Source organism: Pieris brassicae, chromosome 3 (assembly GCF_905147105.1).
Source record: "Pieris brassicae chromosome 3, ilPieBrab1.1, whole genome shotgun sequence".
NCBI lineage: Eukaryota > Metazoa > Arthropoda > Insecta > Lepidoptera > Pieridae > Pieris > Pieris brassicae.
Window position 1 is genome coordinate 12,464,098 of NC_059667.1, and position 19,237 is coordinate 12,483,334.

Below are 19,237 nucleotides of genomic sequence, written 5' to 3' on the forward strand. Positions count from 1 at the left end.
AAAACTGCTACTTTTGATATTTTTTTGCGGTGTATCTTTTTTTAAAGCATATGAACCTTTTTATGGCCCTTTAAGCTGCGTAGGTTCTAAAATATTTATTATTTTTGTAGCTTCGACATCAAATATTGAACTACAGAAAACATATCCGGATATATATATTAGTTTTGGCTCCGAATTTCAATGTACATAGAGAATTTGTCTCACCTCGGTCATGCATGTAGCGTACGGGAGGCCGAAGGTCTGGCAGTCGCCAGGGTTCCTCTTCACGTTCGACCTTAGGCACCAGCGCACTCCAGCATTCTGCTCGGGCTGTAGTTGAACGGCATGGCCATGTGCACTGCTGAAATAGACAATAAACGATAAAATACGACTTTTATAAACGGATAACATAGAGTAAAGTTCTTGGTAAGATTATATAATAAATTAAGAGCTCTCAATACGCTTGTCTATTGTATATTACGTAATATTATTTTTTTGAACAGTAGGTAATATTACAAACGAGTAAAACCTTTTAGGACCCAATTCATTCAGCATGTGTTTTACATACACAAGCAATCTGACGTCAAAAACAATGGAGAATCAAAAATATAATTTAACTTTCCCTTTCTAATTATTGTTAAAAGTATAAAACCTCTTGAATAAATAAAGTGACATCGACAATAATTACGGACACCACAATTCGATTACCGTCACGATGTTACGTTATCAAATCGCATCAGACACGTCACGGCTACAATTACCTGTAAAACTATTATTATGTCACTTAACTAACAACTCATATGAAGGTTTTGAAGGTTCTAAAACTTTTAATAAATTTCTGTTTAATTACACACACAAACATAGTGTTAAAACATTATAGAACACTAAGACCTAAACATTAGCTTAGTTTAATATATTCACTAGTATTATAGAAAATGAAGTCAACATAATATTATTTATTAACCATAATTATTGTATACGCTAGATTGTATTTTTTGTCGCACTTCTGTAAACTTTATTGTAGGAAAAAAGCAAGGCAACACTGCTACAAGATTACTTTACATGTTTGTGCATTGGGATGGATTTATGTTCTTTCTCCAACTTATTGGAAGGATCTTAGACCAATCTTACCACCGTCCTAAGGTCCCATTGTATTATATATACGAGTTCTTTGTAATCGATACATACAGAATATCATTGGTACTATGCCAAATACGATCCATCAATGCCCTTTTCCGAATAATGGCATTAAAACCGTCAGGTCGGGTCTCGAAAATAATATACCTGTCCCACCACCATTTTAAATATTTATGGCTGCTCTACGTTACAAACAATTTGTATGTCTAAAAACTTGGCAATTAAAAAAAATGGCGGAGAGTTTCTTGGTGTTTCATCTTGCTCATTCCCTTTCACATTCATTTCCACAGGAAATTCAACAATCGATAAACTAAATAAATAAAATAAAGTCTAGTAGTGGTCATACATGTCAACAATACAATAAATACAGATACTAATTTATATAAAATTTGGCAAGAATACGGCAAAAATCTATGATGCAATGTATTTTTATCATAAATATTTAAAAAAAACATGTTGAGAACCATCATTCGGTATCAGTTTTTAAAATCATTTCAGTTTATAGATAACATTCGTTTGAGTAATTATATCTGTATGGGTTTTTAAACAATTGAGTTTAAAAATTCATTCTTGATTTTATCTAAAAATAAATCTAATAGTATGAAATAATAGATATTTAAAGCAATACGGCATAGAACTAGCTTTAAAGTGAACATCATAAATGCCCATTAGCGATTTATTAGAGTTAATATGTATTTCTCCTGCAGTAAATGCTATAAGTAGTTAACAAAAACTTGTGAACAATAACATATCTATACAACGATACGGATAAAAATCAACTTTATAAAAACGACTTTAGCCATGATTTATTTTAGATCAAATATAAATACGGTAAAGAAAGTTATAGCTATCGAATTTAGCAATATAGAATATATTGACGATTATCTTCTCTAGATGGCGCTAAATTTAATTTATAGCAATATTAGTAATTTTCTTCCCTTACACTGCACTAAAACCTCACTTGCACAATCTCTCCTCCTGCCGTTACTGGACTACGCCGATTCTTGCTCCTCCGATCTAAAGTAGGAATTGCTAAATAGACTGGATCGTCTCCAAAATTTCTGTATCCGATTTATATTCGGTCTAAGAAAGTACAACCATATCTCTGCGTTCCGTAAGCGGCTAGGCTGGTTGCCGATTCGTCAGCGACGTGATGCTCATGTTCTCCATCTCCTATATTCCATCCTGTTCCACCCTAAAACTCCTTTCTATCTCAAAAATCATTTCAAATTTTTGGGAGCCCATGACTATAGCTTACGCTCTTCAGAAAACTTGAAATCCCATCTCCATTCCTTTAAGGTCTCTGCAGTAAGGCTATGGAATTCACTTCTCGTCCCTATTCGCTTAGGTCCTTCTCTATCTTCCTTTAAATTTCTTCTGTACAAACATTACCTGTCCACATCGTATCCCTAACTTTCCTACCAACTACTAACTGACGTGAGACTTATCTTAAATTATCGTGATTTATGTGTCTTTTTACTTTCTATTTTTAATGTATCATCTTTTTAGTTTAGTTTTTTTTTTTGTTCCTGTTTAGTTTTGTCTTAATAAATGTGTATAACATGTATTTTTGCACTATTTGCCTATCTTATGTAATTTAATACATTTTTATTTTTTCTTTACCCACAGTGGTTGCCTGGAAGAGATCGCTCGTAAGCGATAAGGCCGCCAGTTGCCCTCCTTTTGATTTAATTATCTTCAATTTTTTATATTGTAGTGTAACGAAGTGTAAATAAATAATGTATAAAATATAAAATAAATAAAATATTAACTACATGTAGTTTAACGTACCGTAAGCAATTAGAAAAAATATATATTTTCTTACAACATAAAACACATCCATATGTACTGAGAACAGTTTAGATTTTGTTCACCATCACCTTAGAAAAGACATTTGTCTGCCTCGTACCCGGCTGAGGGGTGACGTAAGGTCTCTCTTTCCAATTGTTCGTATCAGATGGTAGAACACAAAAGTATTATTGCAAATGGGAAAATTAATGTTCCGCACGCGCCTATAAAGCTGACTCAAATGTCATCACGCCACTCCCAGTCCCAAATGAGGTTGGTAAATAAAAAACTAAATGCCACGTCGGCATTTGTAACCAAAGTTATGGGTTGTGACTACGCATAGTATTAAAAAAATATATTTAACCTTCATAATTAATTAAAAGCTTTATTTTTATAATAAATACACTCACTATATATTTCCAAAAAATATTTGTTCTACTAAACATCGTGCCCAGTGGAGCAGTGTTGCCCTTTGTTTTAGAGTGCGACTTTCAACCTTGAGATCGTACGTTCGATCCCCGGCTGTGCACCGATGGACTTTCTTTCTATTTATTTTTTTGCGCATTTAACATTCCCTCGAACGGTGAGGTTGGAACGTGAGCCTTAGAACAATAAGTCGACGGCGTGCGTCAGGCACAGAAGGCTGATCAGCTACTTGCCTATTAAAATAACAAACGATCATGAAACAGATACAGAAATCTGAGGCCCAAACCTAAACCTAAGTAATTTCAATTACTTTTATCAGTAGTCTTGATAATATGTAGAAAATAAAATACATAATATGAGGCTTCCACACGAGACATGACAAAGCAATGCTATATTTTAAAATTTATATTATACTGTAGATCTTCTATAACTCGAACATTTAGGGACACTGCCGTCAATTAGAGGTAGGTACTGCTGTGTATAGTTTTGTAATACTACATACAAGATACATTATTTTATTATCAGTTAATAACTTGATTTTTATATGTCAATACCTTCTAATACTTGTAAAAATCCCTTCCCGTCAAGCCCCAAGTCCTCCATTACTCGAAATCTCAAACCTTTATTAGTCGAAATAATCAGTGGGGTTGTGGTACATATTTTACCGAATTATTATTTTATCGAAAAATTTATTTGGATCTGTGTACCTAGAACATGGCAATTTCTTTTTTAAATTTAACAATTTATTACGTCTATAGTTCCAAGAAAAATAAGTAGCTCGAATCAAATCACTCAAAATTAACAAGAAATCTTAAGTCAAAGTTCTCCATAAGCGAAAAGTCGATTATACTCTAACTCGAAATAGCCCGATCTTTTGGCGTCTCCCTTGATGTTTGAGATATAGAGGGTCTACGAAATATGAAAAATATAAATCATATTTTGGATCTTATGGAAAATCAGCACTGTTTTACTAAAGTACCAACCTGTCTCTTTTCATCACAACGGTAACGGAATTTGAGAGAGAGACGAAAGAGCACTTTACTTAAAGGAGTGCATAAGACTGAATTAGTTGATATCCTTAATGTTATTCCTATTGCATAGTCCAATCACAATCGAGCGAACTTAAAGACTAGGTACAATACAATAGGTCAGCAAATTTTAAAATCTTCGAAGTTAGGTACGATTAAAGATGTTGATGTCGATGTTTTAGTCAAAGTTAGTTTTTGTTTTGTTAACCATTAGTCATTTTTGTCCAAAGAGTTTAACTGTCTTTGCTTTCGCTAATAGTTAGTGTACTGTCCTTAGCTATAAAATTATGGGTTAAAAGACTTCTTTGGCGAACCAGATTAATTAAGTTTTTATGTCAAACTGACCTATTTAGGTAACAAAAATGTTCCGTTCAGAAATGGCTTTCAAAGAAAATAAAGTGGGCTACGTCTGCCATATGACACTTTCACTTGTTTTAGTATGGAACAAAAGCTTTTGTTCAACTGTTTCAAATGAAACTTTACGGGTTCAAAATTTAAAATTTGTGGTCATTTTAGAATTCTTTCAGTGTTTTTCATGCCCAAAATTAAAATTACCTTTATGATATCAAAATAAAATACTTTACCGGAACCAAAGAATCTAAATCGCATTTCATTTATTTAATTTGACAAACTTGTTGAACTATTTGAAAATCAAATATTAGTACATTAATAGTGTGTGTTATTTACAAAAAATAGTTAATCTTTAACACAATCATTACATACATATCAAGTGATTTTAAAACAAATAACTTTTAAGAATCCCTTGAGTATTTGATTTTTAAGTATGATTAATAACTTAAACAATGAATAGCGAATCTGTATTATTGTCCTTGGAGCGTGTAATTAACTGTGCGTCGAGAAATCCCGCGGGACCCGCATATGTCATCTGTGCCCTGTCTATTCAATTGTTGCCTCTAGCTATAATCGCAATTGAATAATAATTACTTACGTCTATGTTTTAACATATTTAATATTATAATATTACAAATCACATAATAATTTTGCAAACGAACTTTGCAATCTGCTTCCAGTGGAGGTCATCCATCCAATCCAATTCAAGGTACACAAGACACATGATTTGAAATTTCTTTTAATTTTCTATTTACCCATTGTTAATTATCATTATTATAAATAGGTTAAGAATATTGTAAATAAAGTATATTTGTACTTTTGTTTAAAAAAAATGACTTGATAATATTTTCTTCAGTATCATCCTGTTACATTTTATTACATTGCCTGAGACAACTAAATTGGTAAACCAGGCACGTACCTAATAGATACTTTGCGCAAATCCGAGAAAACGATTCAATTGCACAACTTGATGTTGTTATAAATCACTCGTTGTCACGCACACGAAATATAACGTTACTTACGAAAGATTTCGTTTTATAGCGATTTTTGTAAATATAAAGTACAGTACATAGAGGAGATGATTTTACTTACTTCTCTTATCATTTTATAAACTGTGATTTTTCAACTCATAATATAAGTTTATTACAAACAATTCTCAACACGTTTGAAGCCTGGATGTCCTTTCATTTTCTATCTAATAATGAGATGAAATGCCAAAAGCCTTAAACCCGAAACCCACCGAATTATGGCACAGAAGGCTGATCAATTCTTCTATAACGAAAATGTTTAATGTAAAAGTTTCTACTTTAATATTTATAGCCTAAATCGATAGCGTAAAACAACGCTGTAATATTTACAAAATGATATCGAGTTGCGAGTTTTAATTTGGTAAATCGTCCAAATTGTACTCACTACACATATCCACAGTGTAAGAACATTTGGTAAACCAACAGACCAAATTAAGGTAGACCCTTCAAACGCAAGAGCCTTCATTTACTATTTAAAGGCCTTTTAACGGGGTAAAATTTTAGCAACGCTGCAATAAGTCTGAGAAGGACATTCAAAACATTTGTATGAAAAACATAGCTCCTCTGGTTCTTTGCTGAAACTAAGATTTATCAAACAATTATTTTACGCGGAATTTAGCGTTTAATACTTTGTCAAGCTCATGATAATAATATCCAAGCCGATTCATGCGCGGCTAATCTCGATTGAGTCTGTCAGTCTGTCTGTTTATTGCCAGTCCTTCTCTTCAGTCCTACGTCCTTAAATTGAGAACTGGCAGTAAATGTAAAATTATAAGTATTTAATATATATTTCTTTTTTTTTTGACGTTCATATGACCGACCGTGATGTGACCTATATGAATAACATATTTTGACTTTGTCTCAATGTGTTCGAACACATGTAGGTTTGCATGTCAGAATCGCTACGGTCCTTTATCAGGGTTTCCCCTGACTTCGACCTGATCTGGCATAGTTCATCATCTTTCGGGTCCCAGCATCTGTGCTCAGAGCGCGCCTACATTCACAGATTGGAAACAAGACACCTCGGGGATGAGAGAGCTCGTCCTTGCGACACGACGCTCCATCTCCCCTGACCTACTGTGCAACCTACAATCTACAGCTACCATCATTGCGATGATGCATACCCGCTCTTGGGGCCTTGGCGCAAGCCAGTAGTCAGACTGATAGAGGATCCTGCCTTTAGGTAGAAAAAGCAGCACCTTCCTCACCACAGAAGCGTACTGTCAATTTCACAACTTCTATACTCTGACGGGACGGATGTCTCACGACCCCACGACCATGTAGATGTTGATAATTATTGTTATGAGTGTAAGGACAGTGTATGGGAGTATATCAACTAAATTTCTCCAAGCTATTTTTTTTCTACAAATAATTTATTATTTCAGCTGTCAATCCAAACAGTTGTTATTCCTCATAATAAAACTTTTAAAACGATGTCTAAGGCAAGTAAACTGTGGTAGAGAGGTGAAGTATGTTTGTTTTCCACGCCTTAATTTGAACGAGACACGCGCGATTGTAATCTCTATAAAAGTACTTAATTCGATTATATCAATGTTATTGTTCTATGAATAAAATAGTATTTCGATAATATTAATTGTTTGTGTTGATTTTTGTTACAAAAATAATTATGTATAATCTTAACTTACATAATAATAACAGTATTACTAAATACAATTAACAATTAAATTCTTCTATATACAACACCACCGAAAGGGCCAGGGACTGACGGGCTGACGAGCTCAAAGAATTTGGAGTTGGAAGATTGGGAGGAAAATGGTCAAGATAGAGAGAGATTGACACAGTTGAAGGAGGCCTATACTCTATGAGTACTTGGAACAAGAAAATAATATTTATGATTTCTGTATAAAATATTAAGTGTGTGTATATTTTGTTAAGACGGATGACTGTTTTAAGGAATGAATTATATGAGATTTAATTATTATTATTTTAGACTTTCTATAGATTCTCCAGAAACGGGCCATTTTCACCTGAACCAAAACCAATATAGAGCTTAAAGATACAGTTTTTCTACATTGGACCACTACAGAGCACGGCTAAAACATAAACTACAAGAAATTGTAATAATAACGAAATATGGGGTTGCGAGTGCCGTTTTTCTTAAGGGTCTTAATACGGACTATGACGTTACCGATACCAGGTTTTAGTCATATTCTAAAAAATGTTTAGTCTGTCTCAATTATGAGTCAAGAGATAGATGTTTTTCCAGATTTTTTTTTACATTTCATGACTGAAAATCTAAATCAGTACAATAACGTTGTTATAGTAAAAGTAATTTTTCGTTTATTTATGCCAAATTTTCTCTATGATGGGAGAAAGGAGACTTCATTTATTAAACAATTTTTTAACCTTCGTTTCTTCCTTCTAAGTTATTTACATACCTTTGTATATGTCCCAAATATGTCAACTTACAAGTCAAACCGGAGTTTAAAGATATTTGAATGAAGTTTTAAAAGGATATTTTTTAAAATAGTTGGTTATATTATGAATTTACGTTCGGGCCCGAGACATTTGTTTTATAGGGAGCATAAGGCTAGGATTCAGACCAGGATTCAGAAGAAGGATCATCTGATAGTAATACCGCCCGTGGACATTTACATTGCCAGTAGGTTTGCGTACCCAGCTTTGTAAGAGGTCGTACGTTCATTTCTTGAAGGCCACGCAGTCGAATTGGTCCCAGTGTTAAAAATAATCAACGTGTCTGAACTGGAATGTCCAACATCAACCCAATCCTGACATGATATCGTAAAAATAGGCCAGGAATATTTGTAGGCTATAAAAGATTTAGACGATAAAAGCAAATGAAGTCTAGATATAACGCCCTCTAGATTAAGCTACCTATTGTATTAATATTCATCCGTGATCCGTTTAATAAGTTAAAAGCCCCTTCGGCGGTTTTGTTAAGCCGATTTCAAATGAACCGTAGAATCTGAATGACCTAAACCCAAGTCTAATTGGTCTGTTCATCAAAGTATCATCGAAAGCAACTATTAAACAGTTGAAAAAAATGTAAAATATGAATTATAATAAAATTATATATAATTTATATATGATTTATTTGGTTATCACATAATAGAATAGAAAGAAACAAAAACAATACAGAATATAATTTAACAAAGCGTCACTACAGACGATGGCAAGCGGCCGGGTGGGATGTGATGATCTCTTGGAAGAAGGGACGGGCTTTGGTATGAGATGCCACACGTTAGCCCCGTCTCACCTGCCACGGATAAGCAAAAAGATGGGAAGAAATAATAAACGGCTCAAGTCTAGAGTCTTTCGTCCAACTTCGATTTTGTTCCCTTTGGAGTAGAGACTCTTGGGCCGTGTCAAGTACATAGACGCTAATTAATGATTTAAGTTGGCAATTGGTAGATGGTAACGGTAATCACAGAGCTGGTGTTTTCCTTGCTCAACGAATAAGTATTGCCATACACCGAGAAAATGCTGCCAGCGTTAAAGGTACACTGCCACAAGGACCACCTTTTCAATTTCTTTTTATTAACTTTATTATTACTATGTTATGTTTAGGTTTTCATAAACGATAATCATATAAATCATAAAAATATTGTTTTAGCTCATATAATGTGTTAAGAATCACCCATTCAGCTCGAAAAACACTACATATTAATAATAATATTTTTTGAGTCTATATAGTAGATAGATTTTACTATATTAACTTTGATACTTGATAATTGCGAATGACGAATGCCACATATCAATAAATGTAAGTAGGGAGTGATCACCCTTTGAAGGGATTATGTATTTTAATTACTTGGCTTGTGTCGATCATTAGAGGCCCCAACGCCTTGTCCCAAACGGGTAAATACAACATCGATTACAGCCTTAATTGGGTTAATCTTGTAGTAAATAGCACCTATTTTATATTCATATATACATAACTCTGTGACACATAAATAGCTTTAAAAAACCCTTGGTCTTGGCATGAATTCGTGACTTTTTGAAATAATCTTGCAATGCACTTGCATTTGTCCACGTAAAATAAAATATTTCTTCTTTACAATTTATCATAAAAGACAGTAGGAAAATATTATCGAAGATGAGAAATAAGTGGAAGTACTTGGAGGTGGCCTACGAAGGTTTTTACCTAATAATATAATATAATAATCTTATATAAAGGCTATTTTCATTTTATTTGTAAAGTGTTAGGTAGGTAAGTGGCGGATCGTTCATTGCGAGTTCTTCTCTTCCGTTCTATGCCCTTGATTTGAGAACTGGCATTTTACATTTATGTAACTTTAGAAGAATTTCATATATATTTTAAAATTTCAGTCGATTTGTTAAAATGCTATTCATTTGGCCTAATATGCGATTGGCTCACTCATAATTTTACGATACAGGTGTCCCGATGTTAATAGGACATATTTATGTTATTACTTACATTATATATTATACATAGAGTTGGTCCAACATTAAATTATGTTTCATTATTACGTATCACACTGAGATCCTATTCAAAACTGGGCTTTGAATACAGAACTGACTAAAAACTTGAATTAGGTACACGCGGAACGAAAATCCCCAATTAATTGGTCCCGTGGAATCCGATTGGTAGTAAATTAAACATTTTCCCTTATTTAAAGGCGAAATGAAGTCCATTTGAATTCGCGGCAGTAATTACAGAGTTTACGACGTGCAAAGCATTTAGATGCATTCTGGCAACGCCAAGCTCTGATTTCTATGTTGTTCTAAATTCGAAAAAACTTTAGTTACCTTATGAGCAGAGACTAAAGACACTATAAGCTTTCAAAGATATTTTATATATAATTAGAAGGATAGACTACCTTAACAAGTGACAATCTCTTCTCGAGTACAATCCAGAATATCTAACTTCACATATAAAGCCGTTTCACAGACCCTAGGAACTATGTTTAAGATTGATGGATGTTCTAACAGCTTTAGAACACTAAAACATTAATAAAAATTATGTGGTACATTCAGATTGTTTAATTATAAAGAAACACCGCACAAACAGCCATATTCAAATAGGCATGCAAATGTCATATTAATAATCATGATGTCATAAGCATAAGAAGAACAGTTATTTATAATTGTCAAAACATATGGCCTAATAATTTCCTATGCTAAAATTTAACCATTTTTCCCTTGAAAGCATTACATTAGTGATCTATAACTTCTAGGCAGATGATTAAATTGTTTGATAGCCATGTATGGCGTAACAATTCAGTGTACATCATGGTGGAACATGCAGGCACCTACAGCCGTGTTGGTTCCCTCGGTTCGGAAAGTTTCTTTACATATTTTAAATAATTATGTTTTACTTTTTACGGTCATAACTGCTTCTAGGATTGAACTTGCAGTGTTCTTATAAGACTGATAATGTTGCGTGTAAGCTGTACACAATTATGATAAGCTATCAACAAATATATTTGAAGAGAAATGCGGAGCATTGAAAGGAACCACTAAGTAACTTAAAAAGACAACTCTAATCGCAGATTACGTTGCTCGTGTTTGTGATTGGAAAAATTCTCCAACTTTTTAAATTGGATCGCACTCGGGCGGTTTGACTCGAATGCGAATGGGGAGTAGATAATGCGATTTCTTCAATACTTAGGTATTAAATTGCAAGTGAACGTTTACTATATTGAATGTAGTATTCATTCTAAGGTATTTTGAAAATATTTATGGGAAAAAAATTGCTTTAAATTGTACGGCAACATAGATTTCTGGAACTGGATAGCATATTGTTCTGTATTATATCTGTGGATATTTTTTAAAGCTATTTAAAGTGGTATCTAGCATTTTGTCATATATTGAAAAATTTGTAGGAAGCTTTTGTTAAATAACCAAACGTTTAATCGTATAGTTACAGTACTTGCAGTCTAGTCTAACTTATCATCCTTAGACAGTAAAACAATGAGTTCCCGGTATAGCATATTGTTACGAGCTAGGGGATCGGATAGAAAATGCCGTAGATTTCTTCAAAGGTTTATTTCTTGATAAATCAATGAGGAATTTATGGGCACAAATTATTTGCAGCAATGCACTTACAGCACACAAAAACAATCACTTATGCACACTTCACACAGTACTTTATCACTTGTATTCACTTTATTCGCACTTTATCGCTTCGGTGTTTCTCTCTTGTTATCGCATTCCAAACTAAAGGTGACTAGTCGCGTTTCGGCTCGCTTATATATCCCTGGGAATAATTCTAAACAATATTCGAGAACTCTCTAGGCGGGCTTGCTACTGAGTAGCGATTGCACAATTCTAGAACGTCCGCACTCTTTGTCTCTTTCGCACGTTGCTCCGTCCTTGTCGTACGGCGTTCTAGAGTGCTCAGTCTAGTTTCGAGAAAGTTCTGATCTTCTCTCTCTCTCTCTCGTATCATTTCGTCCTTGTCTCACACCTAGAAAGTTCGGTCTAGAATATTCATTCATCAAAGGGGTATAACTAGGCCTGAAAACGCCTGAAAACAGGTCTCCTGAAAACTGCACCACTCGACTACACATGTTCTGAAACTGACTGAAAAAATGTTTCAGCTTCCTGAACACTAGGGTACCATTATGGAAATTACAATTTTCTAATATGTGATTGACCCTCTCCTGAAACGGCCAGAAATCATATTACAGCCTGCTGAAAAGTTCTCTAAGTAGTGAAAAATCTAGAAACATTGCAGTCGACCCGTCTTCGTAACAATATATATTAGAAGAGAAAAAAATCATAATACGTCACCTATACGACTTACCGCGTCGCTAAATTTGTTATTAAACGGGTTTAACATTTTACATTAGTTTTATTATAGGTATTAGGACTTACCACGTCCTTATTCTGGTCATCTTCAGTGGTCTCTATGTCCACGCTTTCGTCGCTGTCGCGGTCGCTTTTCGTGGACCGAGCAGGCGATGAACGGAGCGGCGAGCGAAGCGGAGAACGGGACGGGGAAAGAAGTGGCGATCGACTGCTTGGCGATTTGTTTATGGGCGACCTGCTAAAATAGTAATTTTGTTAGTTTTATATGATTTTCTGAAACTTATAAGTTAGTATAGTAGTTACTATAACAAACACTGGAAATTGTACTCCAATAGTACTCTAATAATAGTTTGAATCGATCAAGAAAAAGCCATTAATATTTTATAAACTAATTTCACATACAAATCGCAAGGGAACAGCATGTTGTATGTTGTATATTATACTATCCCGCGGTGCTGTTTTCAGATCTGAATTGAGATATAAGTAAAACGAGTTTTATTACGAAAAATCTATAGTTTATCAAGAAAACCGTTGGAAAAACAATGTTGTTGCTTGGCTTAAATCTCAAGGTCTGTTAAATTAATAATAACGGTAAGCACAAAGTTTCTTAATCTACTAAATATAAAAATTTATCCATATTTCCCATGGTCACGGCATCATGCGTGAAAGGCTAGACCAAATTCGCTAATTCTTTTTTTGTTGTATTGGTTATTGTCAGGAGAAGGATCTTATGAAATAAAAAATTAAGAGAATTGCGCGGAAAATAAGAAAATGTAAGAATACTTAATCACCATATTAAGTACCTAATCAGACTTTTGTTACAGTAAATTGTTTTTCAGTGCATAGCGCTTTTACATTTCAAACTTTTTTCATGTAACCTTATGGTGTTTGATATAACATTGACAGAATGCGTGCTGCAAATATCGTCAGAGAGGACGTAAGAAAAATGAACTTTGTTTAAAACAAATTTAAACGAAGTTATTATATTGGTAATCAATATACATAGTTAAGACAGGATAACGTCTGTTGGGTCCGCTAGTAACATATAAATCTATTATAAGTCTATTACTTTATAGCGACTTCTTAATATTATGAGTAATATATGAATTAAATACCTGTTAGGCGAACGCGAGCATGATGTTAACGGTGATATTTGTGGAGAATCAATGCGATGTGTGATGACAGGACGGAAGGCGCGTGGCTCCTCCATGCTACTTACTCCACTTAACGCTGTTAATGCCCCTGCAATAAACAACTTACAATCTACAAAGTACTTAGTCAGACATATATAAAATCCATTCTGTCTCTTACGAAATAAAAAATATTTTTGCTGGAGGTACAGATACTATTATATGTACATATATATTCCAAATAAAGGTGCAATCACACGTTCTCAACTTATCCCTTGTCGTATTAGATACACATATATCTTGAATTACAAATTTTATAATAAATATTTTATAAAAAGGCCCAGAGACGAGCTTAATTACAACATATAAAATTATTTACTTTAATCATTAAATGATTTAGTTTAATAATTAAAATATCAATAAGATAATCCTGTACGGCGTAAGGAATTAACAATACCTGGTGTCCACAAACTGGGCTTCAGCCACGGAAGAGCATAGGGAAGAGGCAGTCTTGCTCCCCAAACGTAATCTGCCAATCTCGGTACCGGCGTATGCGCACTCGGTGGACTGGCTGGTAAACGCTTTGCTTCGCTCTCCTCCGGCCTGCGAATAGGCAACCTTCTGTGGCACAATTTAAAGCTGCACTTATTGTAACGCATAGTAATAATAAAGCATACTCAGAGAACTGTTTATTAAGTGTCACTTAGTGCAAGGTATTTACTGCCCCATACTTTTTTAACTGAGTTCTTAACCAATCGGCTTTTTAAATTGAGGTTAGTTTTCGTTCTTATTACTTCAAATAATCTAACATTACTTCATAGAAAATTGAATACGGCCCTTGGTCAATTATATGTTTCTACAATTAAAACAAAAAAGTTTACAAGATATTGGTTATTCAGGTCTGAAATTTATTCGAAACTTGACTTATTTGTCCAGGACAGCAACGGGAAATAAAGCCTAAATAATAACGTATGTCATCAGAATTATATTTTTCTCCTGTCTGTTATAATACCTACCTAGCAGCAGATAGCATCCTCTTCCTGGTTCCACCATTAAACATTGCCTTGACATCCTCCCACGCGTGGACCACTTCAACGGGTGGATTACCACTGAGCTTCATGTGCCGTCTCCAGGAGTTAAAATTAGCAGCATCGGGCTGAACATATTTGTCACCCGGCCCCACCCGGTGGGAGTGGAATATAAATTTGTTCGGCGAGAAGAAAAGACCACATAAGGTGCATTTGATGCATTTCGCGCGGGATGAGTTGTATCTATAGGAAAATATATGAATTATTGTAAATCAGTAGCTAGAATCCTTGTCAAAAGTAAAAGAATATCAAATAGTCATCTGTCAATTTGATGTGCAAGTCTCTCGGTATCCAGTATTGGTAAAAGGCACTACTCTGTGTGTAGTATTGTAATTGTAATTAAGTAAAAAAAAGAAACAAATCAATGGCCCTACAACCTTTTTAGCTCCGGGCGTCAGATTTCTGTATCTGTTTCGTGATCATTTGTTAATCGAATGGGCAAGTAGGCGATCAGCCTTCTGTGCCTGACGCACACCTTGGGTGTAAGGTAAGCCGGTTTCCTTACGATGTTTTCCTTCACCGTTCGAGCGAATGTTAAATGCGTACATTGAAAGAAAATCCATGCACAGCCGAGGATCTAACTTACGACCCAGATATCGGAGTCGCACGCTGAAGCCACTAGGCCAACACTGCTAATTGTAATTAAGTACTGATATTAAAGCTTGTTTAAAATTACCGAGCAGGCAGAAAGGCTCCACGGCAGCCCCAAGCACATTCGTGATGAACAGCAAAGGCAAAGTCATCTGGAAGCCGAGGTGGTGCGTTGTCACCCAGAAATGATTTACACAGCCTCTCCGCTTCTCTGCGTGTTATCATACCTGTAGAAAAAGAAATTTTAATGCAAATTCTATAAAGAAATAGTTTACACATTAAATAGCAAACAGCATTAAACAATGTATAAAATATTTGTATACGACTTTAACGCACATCAATCAGCGCTTAATTACGATTTCCACACATTTTTTTTGCACATTGCCGATACCACTTGTCGCAATATTATTTTCCTTAAAGGTACCGGTCTAAAACATTTGACTGATGTCGAGTAAGAAATGAATGTTTAAACAGTATTTACATTTTAGTCAAAATGTTCGTTCGCAAACCGAACCCTTTATCTATATATGAGAAACCAAAATTAGTTAAAACAATGACAGCTAAAAGAAATAAAGATAGAAAAGTTTTTTTCATAAGCTTACCACATCGCCTAGAAGACACAGGCATTGCCCCCGCCCGACGGAGAATCTCCAACTGCACTGGAGTGCATTGTACACACGTGATGCCCAAAGCAACCCGCCTGTTGTGAATCTCATTATATGAGAACTGCTTTAATAATGTGTTCGATATCTGGGCGAGACAAAGACGCTCGTTCCCCTCAATCACTAAGGACACGATTGGGACGCCATACAGGAGAACTGTGCCTACCTGTCAAAGATGTCTTTATATTAGAAAGTACATGCCTGATGCTGGCCTATCAGAAAAGCTTATGATTTTTTGTTTTATGTAACAGGGCCCACGCGGGCAGAAGGCTCGTCTGATGTTAGTGATATCGTCGCCCATAGATACACTCTCGTTGAGGGCTTTTTAATAATTGGTTCGCTTTTTTCTAGATGGACCCTAAGTCGAATTGGTTCGAAAATACATGGATGAGCAGCTGGTTCCACATAGTGGTTGTACGCGGCAAAAATTCCCTTAAGAAACGCTCAGTTGTGGAACGACGGATGATACAGGTGGAATTTCGTATTCTGCCTCGACATCCGATGATTGAACGATGATGATATTAAATGCACATAAAAAAATTCATAGCCTGGTTTGAAAGATACTAACTAGTAGTAGTAGAGTAGTAGTACTGTATTTAAAAAAATCTTAAATAAAATGTGCAGATCTACAAAAATAGAAGTGAGGGCTTTGTGACTAGATAATCAGATCTTGAATGTTGGAAATTAAATAGAGTTAAAGCGGCTACACTGTGTCTAGGACAAAACTTGACTACATCATTTACGTCGTTAAAGTGTTTATCGCACGTAGAATGAGTCTATTGGTGTATTTGAAATTCGACCGCAATATCACAAGAGGACTCTTATATGACGAGGATCAAGTATTTTACTGCTTTTCACATGTGTAATGTAGTGAGGCGAAAATTTAACTAATTCTCAAGCCAAGGATAACGACTGTTAACTTACTTGATTAGGTTTGCTGTTTATATCCATAGATTTATGTTCAGGTCGAGATTTGAGAGTTTCTCGTGGAGATAAAGCCAAGTTCGTTGCCTCCATCCTATAATAAAATGATAAAAGTAAGAGATGTTTTCTTTTTTTATAGTACAGTGGCAAACAGGTACCTGATGTTAAATGTCGTCCATGGACACTTAATGCCAAGGGTCTCGCGTGTGCATTGCCGGCCTTTTAATACACACTTCACAGTCATATTTATTTAAATAGGTCTCAGATTAATGTTGCATTTAAAAACAATTGTGTATCGTTGCTATAAATTGTACACGAAGGGAGCCACTAAGCAAAGTATTACTTTATTTTCTGACATTTTATTCTGTCTATTTTTATGTGATTAATTAAAGTTTTATCATTAGCATTATATTTCTTCTAATACAACGGTGTGTTTTAGGCACAGATGGCTGATCACCTGCTACCCTGAAATCTCAAAAAGGTTATAGCGCTAGTTTATAATTTATTATATATTTATAGGTGAGAAGAATTACACAAAGCAAAAATATGTTGCAATTAAAATAAATGGAGCTATTATTGCGCGTTATTAATTTTGCCGCATAATAAAACAACTATTCCGATTTTTGCGTGATTCCCTATAAAGGATCATTAATACAAATTGACAAGCTGCGTGTGAATATACTGTATCGAATATCAATTGGTTTTATAAACGGGGGTGTAACGCCCCGTCGGGGCGCTGTTGGTAATTTATCACTAAGCTATTGCCAATCGCCATAAACATGCCGATTAAGATATTTGAAGATTTTATCCGCGTAAAGAATCTGTCAAAATTATTCATTTGACAGTTGACAGGAAGTGCTAGTTTGCATTGTCTTTCAACGGTAGGCTTAAATTTAGAAGAGATTTAAAAAAATGTATTGGATATTGAGACACGGGATTTAGTTCGCTTCTCATGTGTAAATGTCATCCTAAGCATCGAGAATTAGCGCGAACTGTTAAAACTAAATATGGATTAGAAATACAATCGAAATCGAACTTCTATCTTTTAAAATCCTATGATCGAAGAGTTTTCATACTTAGTGTACCACTAATTAAGATGTCAAAAGTTATTTGTCTCTAAATCAGACCTAAAGTTAAGACGCAGTTACGCGCTTTGAATCCTACCAAAAAACTAACTACAACTTTTTAAGTATGAGAACGTAGGTGTCCATCACTTCAGTAATAGTCATTTATATATTATCAACAATAGATACACTCTTTACAGTAGCTAATGACCGTCAGATATTAGTCAGCCTAATGTTACGCAACATAAAAAGTAAGTTATCTATTTTGTATACAATTGTCGCGCTCCTAAACAAGACTATGCTATGGTAACATTTATACAAACGGTTTTCAAATCTAACATATTATATTGAAGTGAAAATTCTTTATCGGAAATAGTTTACCGTCACATTTTTCGGTTACGCGCCATCGTTTTCTTGTCTCTACCATGGTTGATTCGAAGCCATTAATAACAAAATATATAATAACGATAACAATGTTTCTATTACAATTAATGAAATTCTGCAATAATCTTAGTAATAAGGTAAATTGAAATAATTGTTTTATTTGTATTCATGTCTATGATAATAAAAGTCTTTTGTTAAACTTTATCTAATTTAACTTTATTTAACCAATTTCTGTAAAGTTCTATATAGTAGATAATTTTTCGAAAAATAAGGTCATAAAGAAGTTTCACTTCTTACGTGTGTACACTAGTACACGCACATATTTTTTTTGCACACTGTATTTTATATTACTTTTATGTAGGTTTTACATCTGAGTCTGTAAACTTACATCTTCAAAAGATATTTTTTACGTGAAATAAAACTAATATAAATTACATACTACCAAAGATTGTTAATGCAATCAATTAAAATAAGTCATTTTAAAGTGGTCAATGCCGATTTAAAATGTTTGATCTTTCGATTTCAAACCCCTCTATTCAAGTGACTCATTTAAAAGCGACAAAACATACAGTCAACAAAAATATAAATCAAATTTTTGAATAGGGTCCCGAATGTCAGTCCGCTTTTGATTTTTTTGTACTGTAAACATTTGTTGGGAAATATCTATTTTATCGATGTTGTAATTACGTATAAAGCGTGTATATTTATATAAATCCTTATATAAGTGATTTCAAAACACACTTAAATAATAATTTCTTTCTTGAACTTAATCTAGTTTTTATAAGGGAATTGTATTGATTAGTTTATTTTTACGCTACGGAAAGAATTAACATCAAAATTAATGTATAATATGTATCGCAATACAGCTAGGAAATGCTGCCAGCGTTAAAGGTGCACTGCC

The 19,237-nt window shown here is 34.3% G+C and overlaps 1 protein-coding gene across 6 annotated transcripts in view; it reads right to left on the reverse strand.

Annotated features, from left to right (window-relative positions):
• LOC123707611 (SKI family transcriptional corepressor 2) overlaps positions 1 to 19,237 on the reverse strand; it is a 30,513-nt gene that overhangs the window by 731 nt on the left and 10,545 nt on the right. For 2 of the 6 annotated variants that reach the window (XM_045657834.1, XM_045657838.1), the window contains exons 2-9: positions 16,889 to 16,982; positions 15,905 to 16,130; positions 15,388 to 15,529; positions 14,640 to 14,894; positions 14,081 to 14,244; positions 13,609 to 13,735; positions 12,560 to 12,731; positions 205 to 340 (exon numbers count right to left, since the gene is read on the reverse strand). In XM_045657834.1, coding sequence (XP_045513790.1) covers positions 205 to 340; positions 12,560 to 12,731; positions 13,609 to 13,735; positions 14,081 to 14,244; positions 14,640 to 14,894; positions 15,388 to 15,529; positions 15,905 to 16,130; positions 16,889 to 16,982 — 1,316 coding nt within the window. The remainder of the gene's footprint in view (positions 1 to 204; positions 341 to 12,559; positions 12,732 to 13,608; positions 13,736 to 14,080; positions 14,245 to 14,639; positions 14,895 to 15,387; positions 15,530 to 15,904; positions 16,131 to 16,888; positions 16,983 to 19,237) is intronic. The other 4 variants (XM_045657839.1, XM_045657837.1, XM_045657835.1 and 1 more) reach the window with 4 other exon arrangements.